The sequence below is a fragment of the Oryza glaberrima genome, chromosome 6 (genome assembly GCF_000147395.1).
Source record: "Oryza glaberrima chromosome 6, OglaRS2, whole genome shotgun sequence".
Taxonomy (NCBI): domain Eukaryota; kingdom Viridiplantae; phylum Streptophyta; class Magnoliopsida; order Poales; family Poaceae; genus Oryza; species Oryza glaberrima.
The window spans coordinates 5,899,016-5,908,946 of NC_068331.1; the positions used below are offsets into that span (position 1 = coordinate 5,899,016).

Below are 9,931 nucleotides of genomic sequence, written 5' to 3' on the forward strand. Positions count from 1 at the left end.
AATTAAAATTTGAAAATTTCGGTCAAAATAATATCATTTCGGGGAGTCTGATAGAACGAAAATTTCCTGCGTGCAACTGACTTCTTACTTTTCAGTGTTTATGGGGTTTTGCTGCCCAGTGGGCATGGTAGAGGCGTAGAGCTAGACTGCTAGAGCATAGAGCATAGAGTTAATCTCCAATTGTGGCTAGAGAAGGAGTATTTTGATATGTGGATCATAGCTAAAGAAAGTGCGTTGAAGGATACCCGTGACAGTGAGACAAAGCGACTGCATATATACAAAAATCAACACACGCCACGAACATGCGCAGTACAATTAATCCCTCGATCGTTTATTTCAACCGAATGACCCATACAAATACACCACACGCAACGCAACATAATTAGACATATAGTATATATTGCAATTAATAACTTACAATATTATCAAAGCACAATGATGTTCTGATATCGAACCAGAACTCCCAGAAGGTGGCATGCAGAAGAAGAAGAAGAAGATCGACGTAGGCTAGCAGCCGCACCATGGCCGGCGGCGACCAACCCAACATCTCGGTGGCGGCGGCCGGCGGCCGGCGGCGGAGAGGGGTGGGCGGGGGCCGGTTCAGTCGTCGCGGCAGGCGGAGCTCTTGGGCTTGACGATGAACTTCATCTGGCCCATGGTGCAGTGGATGCCGCCGCGCTCGCCGCAGACGAAGTAGTGGGGCTTGCGCTTCCGGAGGACGAACTCGTAGCCCGACCCGGCGCCCTGCATCACGTTGGCCACCAGCTTCGCCGCCTTGAGGTTGCACGACTGGTAGTCCGCCGCGTTCCGCATCATGTACACGCTGTGCGCGTGCGTCGTCGCGTTCGGCGGGTCGTACATGAACACTGCCAGTGCCACCCCCCATACCATTGTTCATATATATATACTTATTAATTTCACCAACATTTTTTTTAAAAAAAATATTAGACTCAATCAAGGTTCACCGTGTTACTCGATCCCTCTGTTCCAAAATATTAGCATTTATAAGTTATTTAGCAATAGAAAATAGCCAAATATACTAAGGTTAAGGGAGAAAAAAGTTCTTTTCAGTCATCTCTGGTTAAATTCGGAATTCCTTATATTTTTTTTCCCATATATCTGATTGGTTAAAATTTGTATGGATTTTTATGTATTCGGATCAGTGTTATAGAAATGGTCATATTACAGTGTAAATTTTAAATCCTAGAAATACTTATATTTTGAAACAGAGCGAGTAAATATCATTGTATAATAATAATTCAAACATGTAAAAGCATTATTTACGGCATACATACTAGTTGTGATGGAGTGTGAGATGCAGGGGCGGAGCTAGTATATATTAGGGGGGTGCCCAGGAACTCGGTTAAGAAAATTTTTTAGCTATACCTCATCTATTTTCACCATTTGCACCCCCTCAATATAAACTTAGGCACCCACATGAGGTTAAACTCGATCTAAAGTAGAGTAAATTAAGCAACTGGCACCACCCTTCATTTCGCTCTAGCTCCGTCCCTGGTGAGATGTTACGTACCAAGGCTGTCGTTTTGGAAGAAGGGGCCCTTCTTGATGACCCAGTCGGTGTAGTTGTAACCCCACGTCCACCGCGCCGCGTCGCCGACAACGAACCGCTCGGCGCGCGCCGCCGCCGGCACCAGCACCAGCATCGCCAACACCGCTGCCACCACCAGCGTTGCACTGCTAATCCTCCCCTCCATCGATCTTAACGAAATCCTCACCCTAATTAACCAACAAATTCTCTTTAGTCTCCGGCAAAGCTAGCTTAGCTAATTAATTAACTGGATGAATGGATGGAGATGCTTGTGATGAGCAATGACATGGCGATCGAGATCGAGCATGCTGGTATAAATAGGATAGCCAAGCTGCAGGTAGCTTTGGGGACGTAATGATGTCGCAAAGTTGACCCACACCCAGTTTAAACCTGGGCGAAACATCGGGAATTTTAAATTAAAGAAAATTCGTGTGAAACTGATGTGCCATGCCGTGGATTCTGCATCACACGATTCGGTTGGGACGTAATTTTCAGGTAAAGCAGCACTCGATATGGAGCTCGCGTTCTGGATTGGTCATCGATCAAGTGCCCCATTAGCGAGCGTGCTTAGTGGCCTCGTAAAAATTTGGAGACACGGGGGTTGGTGAGCAAACTGACCATTTCACTGGTCTAATCTCTAGTTGCTTCCATTTTGCAGTGGTGTTCAGCCATTAGCTAGGAGCTTAGCTAGCCATGATTTTTTTTTATTCCCCTCTCGAGTTCCTTTCGTTGATTAGCCAATAGCCACCATGTCAGCATGATTACTGTAGAGGATTAGGGCGGTGATGGGAGATGATTAATTAAGCAGGCGTGTGTGATTAAACGACAGTGTATGTATATACGCCTGCTTCATGATCACGTCATGCTGATATGGACTACGGGAGTCGACAGGAGTGGATTAGTGGATGTTGCGTCGAGTAAGCATCACTTCGATTATTACACTGGTCGATCGATCGTGAATTACTCCACGGTTCTCCGACCACCGTCAAACGCCGGAGCTGTATTAGCCGGCAACCACACGTAATTTAAGGTCAGCTTGTGGTCAAGTCTGGCCTAATTTTGTCGGAAAATCGCTTAGCTTAGAATACTTAAATATGCCTAGCTTCTCCTGTGCATTTAGCTTTGGGATGCAGACACAGATTTCGCCTGTAATGCGTGCACGCCGCTGCAACATAAAATCGATCGAAATTCAACGGAAGATCTTGCTTGCAGATGGCTACTAGTATAACTGTTTGCGCACATGCACAGATGCAGCCGATCCATCGATCCCGGTAGTAGTATATGCGTAACAGCGCGTATGCGTCATCGATACCAAAGGGTAGCAGAGCATCATGAGCAGAGGCCTCTGTTTCGAGTGTTGTGGCATGTGAAGGTTCAGACTTCTACTGTGCTGTATTATACAATGCTACTGTTCATAGGTGCCCACTGAGGCACTGACCAAGTGACCAGTAGTCCAGTACGTAGCTTGGAAGACAAGATTAAAAGATGAGCGGCTTAATGATCACGAACTCATGGTGTACATTAATTCGACCGGCCGGCCATTGCGAAAGCTGTGGCAAAGAGTATACGCAAACCACAACAAGGCTGGGGCTGGGCATTTTCTTTGCTTGAGTGGATCATGTCCTTATGGAGGATGATTGGGATGCAATGAGTGTTTGGGCAGTTGGATTTAACAAATTGAGTGTATATGACTTAAACAGAGTTAAGTCAAATTGATGTCCTAATAATCGAATGTACCTCCACACCAATACTACCATGAATGAAATTTTATAGAAATTTGAACTAAATATGTGAAACAAGCTCATGTCTTCCAAAGGAAGACTACAAAGCGGAAGTTGCCGAAATAGAACAGACACGTGAACTTTCCACCGGAACAGTTATTCTCTTACCGGCGCGTGACGCTCACGCCACCAAGGCACTCACGGGGGAAGGCTAAAACAAAACCAAACAAAAAAAGAAAACAAAGAAAACGTCACAAGGACCAGACCTCAAATGCCAATTGTCATAGGGAAACTAGTACAGACTGCCGTTTCGAAACAAGCGGACGTGGCAGACAAAAGGCAAGGCACCCAAAGAATATCAGAAAAGCAGGTGAGAAAAGCCACGCACAAAAGGTTTCAATTGTCAGGTTGAGCACACAACAGTCCAAGACGAAAGGAAATGTCCATTGGCATGCCTTGCAGCAAAGTCTGAAAAGTGGAAACCGTGCTGTTCAGTTCAATGTCTCGGCTTTAACAGCGTTGATACGCACAATTACTTTTGTAGTAATGCAAAAGAAAAACAAAGGCTATCCTCTCCCCCACTATTTTTTTTCCTTGTATCTAGATAGGGAGTCAGCGTCTTTTGCGTTAGCTGCGCAGACTCCCTTGTTATACCCTGCAAAAAGAAAGCATATCATTTAATCAGTATATATTAACAAAATTAAAGAGTGTAAATGGTGTCGTATCGTATAATTTGGACCTCTTCACGGTTCCAGTATGTATCCCAGATCAAGCTACCAAAAGTTCTGCCGGGGAAAGGAAACTAGGGATCACTTGCTCTCCTACAGGAGAACGAAACAGCCATTAGTACCTTTGCTTGATAAGTGCTGAAAGCCTGGATAAGAAATTAAGGGGGGAAGAAAGGATAAGGATTGGCATTTGAGAATTACTTCATTGTCTTTGTCTGATTTTCCAGAAGGTTGGAACATCCTTGCAAATGCCTTCCGCTCCTGATTCCTTCTGTCGGCAATCTGTAATCATTTGCATATAGTTGGTAACGACGCGCATTTATCAAGATTCTAGGTTCACAAGAATTACAGACTGACCTTCTTCTTTGCAGCAGCTAGCTCTCGTTTAATTCCTCCTAAGGATTATAAAAGATTATTAAATACGCGGTTGCAACATTACAGAAGTGTTGCCAGTGAATATGAAAAATAAGAGATACCATCACTTGGCTCCAACTCCAATGCATGCTTGAAGCTCTCCACTGCCGCATCAATGTCATTGAGGGCAATGTGTGCCTGCAAATGGCATTTATGCCATATGAGTTGCGCAGAAACCAGATGGTAATAATAATACGATATGAGTAGCACATTGCATTGATTAAAATGTCAATAGTTTCACCTTGAGCTAGGTTTAACAAATACTTTCACCTCACACCAGGGTAAAGCAAATTAAGATTCACTTTGCACCAACCCAAGCACCTCTCATCTACTAGGTTTGCAATCTGACAAGCATCTCACTAGCATCAGCATGCCCATATGGACAACTCACCTATAGCTGGGCCATACTTATCAAGATGTGAACAGAGTCAATTTTCAAGTGGTTGGGCTGGTGCAAAATGAAACATATTTCGCTCCACCTGGTGCGAAGTGAAATATTTGTTCACCCTAATGCAAATTGAAACTAATAATGAGTGCCAGTGCACAATGCAATTTACTCATAAGATCAATATCTAAAAATAAGCAAATGAACTGATAGTCCCAAACAAATGGTAATAGCAATATGATGGTTTAGTGGTTCGATTAACAAAGCTCACAAGCACGCAGACAAATAAATCATAGTTCAGAGAAAAAAAGCATCAGCAAATAGTGAAACCATTACTGCAGGTCAATACCAACCTGTCCTTGTCGAAAAAATGCCTTAGCATTGCCCTCACTTTCACGCAGTGCAAAATCAGCATCCAACAGAGCACCCTTCAAATCTCCCAACTTCAATTTGCATGCCTGAACAAGATTTGAAGGGCAATGTAGGTGAACAACAGAGCACGAATTTGAAGTTTGTGTACGGAGTGAGTAGCAAGCAGGAACAGAAAGACACTGCTCCTGCAGGGTAGGTAAGGATTTTGCAGCGATGAACACAAAGATTTAAGTTTAGATGAGAATACAATAGTACTCTAAAATCATATTAGAACTAATGATAAAGGAATTAAAAGAAAATTTATTCCTCTGCTTTGCAGTTAGTTGTGTATAGGTATTCAAAGATGAACTCAGGAAAACAACCTAGAGCAAAGCAACGGACAATCAGATCATGAGAAAAAGGTAATTGGATATACACGAGCCATGTACATTCTACCTAACTTGCGCCATGCCCATGCACTATTTATTCTACAAACTCTGTTCCAAAAAATATAAGTATTTCTGAGTGTTTTTAAACATATCTGGACATCCTTTCGTCCACGTACACTTTGGGAAACGCGCAGAATATTTTAGAACAGAGGGAGTAAATGTTTTGCAAGTTGCTATAATCCCATAACCATGTGCGGAAGCAGTGTGGCAGAGGTAAGTCATGATAATATAAAATGACAATAACAGTTTCCTTTAAGACAAAACGTTCATCCACAAATAAGTTACTGGAATAGATAATGCAACTTACAGAGCTATTTGTGAGTATAATCGATTTGGTCTTCCGCAGTGCTGAGCTCTTCTCTGCATCAACATGTTTTTCATACTATTAAGTGTTATGTGACGTGTTTATGATCAGTATGCATCATGTGACAGAAACAACAAACATTGAACAGTTGTAGTGAGACAGTATAATTGCCTTCATCTATATCTTCTTTCTCCCAGCAAACGTCCAAGTAACGCAGTGCTTTCCTGTACTTTCTCAGAGCTGCCTTGTAATCCTGTTTCTGTAAAGACCAGAAGTACTAACTTCAGCTTCAGGGAAACAGATAATGAAATATTAAATTGTGCCTAAGTAATTAACTAGAATTGTTCAACTGATACAAGCAGGTATTTCATTAAAACAGCAGTAGTTTGGCTATTAAACCATTCAAAAATCAACAGCAAAAGGCTTAAGAAACATGAATCTGTAAATACTAGAACTATCGAAGCTGGTATCGAACAAGTAAGGACTACCATGCACTAACTTAAGCTAAAACCTAAACATTTAATCATGATTAGGATTTGCTGTCGTCACCTGACTTTGCTGATTTGGTTTTATTTAGTAAATGATGCAATATTAATCTAACAGATAAAAATACTTGAAAATTAGCTTGAAGAGGAAAATACCTTGAAATTATTATTCCCAAAAGCCTTAGCAGACTCAACAGCATCCATCCACCATGAAACCTCCATAGGCTTCTCATCAAGATCATTGGGCCAATCAGGATACGTATCACCATCATTGAAGAAGTTCACAACTCCATCATCAGCACCTTCCGGAAGTTCCCCACAATCGACAATTTCAACATCAGAAGTCGGGCGGTCAGCCTCTCCAACAGGAGCATGCTCAACAGAGCGAACCACCCCCATTCCCTTAATTACTCTACCAAAAACTACATGTTTCCCATCTAAATGAGGTGTCCGAGTTGTAGTGATGAAAAACTGAGATCCATTTGTGTTGGGACCAGAATTAGCCATTGATAGCATTCCTTTCCTCTCATGCTTCAAAACAAAATTCTCATCCTCAAACTTCAACCCATAAATTGACTCCCCTCCTGTTCCATCACCAGCAGTTATATCTCCACCTTGTACCATAAAGCCTTTGATAACGCGATGGAAGCAAGATCCCTACAAGAACAACAATTACCGGACATGGTCTCAGAGATTACGGTGAAGATGTGACAACAGTTTTCAGTGAAGTATATGCAGTTGTATCAGGACAAAGTTTCTCATCATCATTTTTAAATCCCAAGTTAACAGGAGTGGAACTGTCCTCTTTTGGTGTTAAAAGCAAAAGGAATAAAAAGAGCACAGCAAACTAGAAAAGAAACCATCCACTCAATCATATAGAAAATATTACTGTAGTAGATGCATCCATTAGCTCCATGAACAGAAGTTAAAATGAGGTACAAAATGCCAAGCAGCTATTCAAACAAGAACCATGTCAGCATGTGATGTGCTCCTCCTGTAACCACTAAAACTTGTACTAGACTAAATGTCAAACTAATGAAAATATACAGTAAAAATGGCTAGCAAAGAATCTTGGTACAGTACTGGTGACTGTCTCTGATTCTATTCTAAAAGGCTACGAGGCCTTTCTATGCGTACGGAATATTACTTAACGATACGCATACAAAACCCTCTTCATGTCTACCTAATAACAAAACATCCATGCATGTGGCTGGGCCACCTGTCAATATGTAAAACAATGAGGCCTTGTATGTGCTCCATTAAAAAAGGAGCGCCTATATACAGATTGCACAAGGCTAATCGCTAACCTGCACATGGAATATTTTGAGAGTAAAGTGCCACAGAAATTGGTACCCCGTATCCAATTTCTGGACTAGTCTACTGCAAAAGAATTGGGGTTACTCGTGTGCAAAAGAACGTTCATGTGATCAAGTCACAAGCCCTTGTCCCAACATATTGTATAAGTCTAATATGTACTACTGCCTTAGTTTACTTCTAATTGTCACAGTTCATTACACTATGCAAATTTTGACCATTAATAACTTTTTCAGTAATTCTGTTTTAATAGACTTCACACCGTTAGATTTGACAAGCAGTTTGAATGAATATATTTGTGTCCTTAGATTTTTCACCGAGCGTAGGTTAATGATGCTATTTAAATATTTCCTCCTTACAAGTTTATTGGAAAGAAAAATAGAGGTGAAAGTTTGGCAAAAGCCAATGGAGCGAGTACATCACTGTCTACTCTTATACATGGACTTAACCATACTGTAATAGCAGATAACGAATCTGCCAAATTTTAACAGGAAAACTGTGACTGTTCCACAGGCATATGACAAACCACAAAAGTTAGCACAGGTGGTACTTGATAGGCTAATATCTGCAAGGTGCAGATAAAAGGAAGCCAAAATGGAGGGGGCCCGTTTTAACAGTCAGAACATGCTGTACCAGCAGTACCAGTGCATAGAGTTCATTTCATATCAAAGGACAATGATTTGACACCACAGCACAAATATTAGCAGGAAAATAAATCGACAGATTCCAAATGGGCCGCATAAGTAAGAAAATATCCATACGACAAAAGAAGACCATACAATGGCAGGATGCAGCTGCCCATAAACACGCTAAATGATCATTAGGAAAGCAAATCGGTGGCACAAAGGCCGGCCGAACCTTTTTAATCTCTAAACTAGAACTGATTTGCAGTAGTGTAAACTAACCCAAATGTTTCAGAATGCATGTTTATGAAATCCGCATCAAAATCCTAACAAAGTAACAATCACCAATCGCCCAAATTAAAAAAGAAAAATAAAACAGTTCTCTGTCTCTGATCAGACGCCTAAAAATTTATTGGGAGCGGTGGGCAGTCAATCGCACCAAGACACAAGACATGTGCTAAACATAACAGAATCGAATCATTCATTGCGCGCAGTACTACCGCCCAAATCCAGAGCCTAAGACGCTCCTCCACCCAACGAAACCAATTCGAGTCCCCACTCCCCAACACCCTAAACCTCCACCACGGCAGAAAGCCCCGAAAGGGACTACCCGGACGCCACAAGCATCTCGGCCTCGGCGATGGCTCCAAATCGGCGGTTCCGTACTCACCTTGTAGTGTAGGTGCTTCCCGGTGACGGCGCCGACGCCCTTCTCCCCGGTGCAGAGCGCGCGGAAGTTCTCCGCCGTCCGCGGCACCACCGACGCGTAGAGCTCTATAACGATCCTCCCCTCAATCTCGCCGCCGATGCTGACGTCCATGAAGCACCTCGGGTTCTTCACCTCCACCTCCGCCGCCGCCGCGGAGGCGACAGCTGCTGGCTCCGCGCCCTCGCCGCCGCTCTCCATTGCGATCTCGGGCCTCCTCGGGGTCGGGGCTAGGCTAAACCCTAGAAACTAGTGGAGCTTCACGAGGCGAGGCGGCGCGGTGGTGGTGGTGTCCGTCGGTTACCTCGGGGGCCAAACGGCGAAGGCTGCGTTGTGGGTGGGTGCCATCTGGGGTTTTGTGGGGAAATTGGGTTTATAGGGGAGGGCCGTCGGTGAGAGAGAGTGTAGTATATTGTGGATTTGTGGTTTTACCGACATGTGGGCCTCCTCTTTAGGAGTAGTACTCCCGGTATATGATTCGGAATTCAGAAATAAAATTCAGCAAGATAAGAAAATTAATACTATATAAAAATCTACTCCTATATCCACCGGGCAATGAAACAGACGATATAAAATATTGGAATATGCAAAAGTCTTATACCATTAACCTAAAATGGTAGTGGATTTAACCCTTATGTAACCTACTTAATGTTTATAGAGAGCGTAGACATCGAATGCTTTTTTTTTCTCCATCTTATGAATAAGACATGGAGATAATGTACATGTTTAGATGTAACAAGTGACTAGTTGTCTACTTGTCTTTTATTTTTTTCAGCCAAGCTATCATGACTTGTAAAATGACTTCATCTTCCTTATTTTCGGTCAAACTATCTTAAATTTTAAAATGACATTAAGATAACTTTTCAAGGAAAGAATTAAACCATATAGATACCTATCGGTCT

General features: G+C 42.5%; 2 protein-coding genes across 3 annotated transcripts; both read right to left on the bottom strand.

Annotated features, from left to right (window-relative positions):
* Positions 1-310: 310 nt before the first annotated feature.
* On the bottom strand, positions 311-1,850 carry LOC127775946 (blue copper protein 1b-like). The gene is made up of 2 exons (XM_052302266.1): positions 1,532-1,850; positions 311-866 (listed from the first exon to the last, which is right to left on the bottom strand). Exons 1-2 carry the CDS (start codon positions 1,713-1,715, stop codon positions 601-603), a joined length of 450 nt encoding a protein of 149 aa, XP_052158226.1. The 5' UTR covers positions 1,716-1,850; the 3' UTR covers positions 311-600.
* A 1,441-nt stretch (positions 1,851-3,291) lies between these two features.
* LOC127777561 (peptidyl-prolyl cis-trans isomerase CYP40-like) lies at positions 3,292-9,393 on the bottom strand. 2 transcript variants are annotated; one of them, XM_052304168.1, is made up of 10 exons: positions 8,994-9,393; positions 6,543-7,043; positions 6,073-6,160; positions 5,905-5,957; positions 5,151-5,354; positions 4,475-4,550; positions 4,356-4,393; positions 4,200-4,280; positions 4,010-4,091; positions 3,292-3,925 (listed from the first exon to the last, which is right to left on the bottom strand). In XM_052304168.1, exons 1-9 carry the CDS (start codon positions 9,228-9,230, stop codon positions 4,080-4,082), a joined length of 1,290 nt encoding a protein of 429 aa, XP_052160128.1. In that variant the 5' UTR covers positions 9,231-9,393; the 3' UTR covers positions 3,292-3,925; positions 4,010-4,079. The 2 variants fall into 2 exon arrangements, with proteins under 2 accessions (XP_052160128.1, XP_052160129.1); XM_052304169.1 differs by having other exon boundaries at positions 3,298-3,925; positions 5,151-5,255; positions 8,994-9,392.
* Positions 9,394-9,931: the final 538 nt, after the last annotated feature.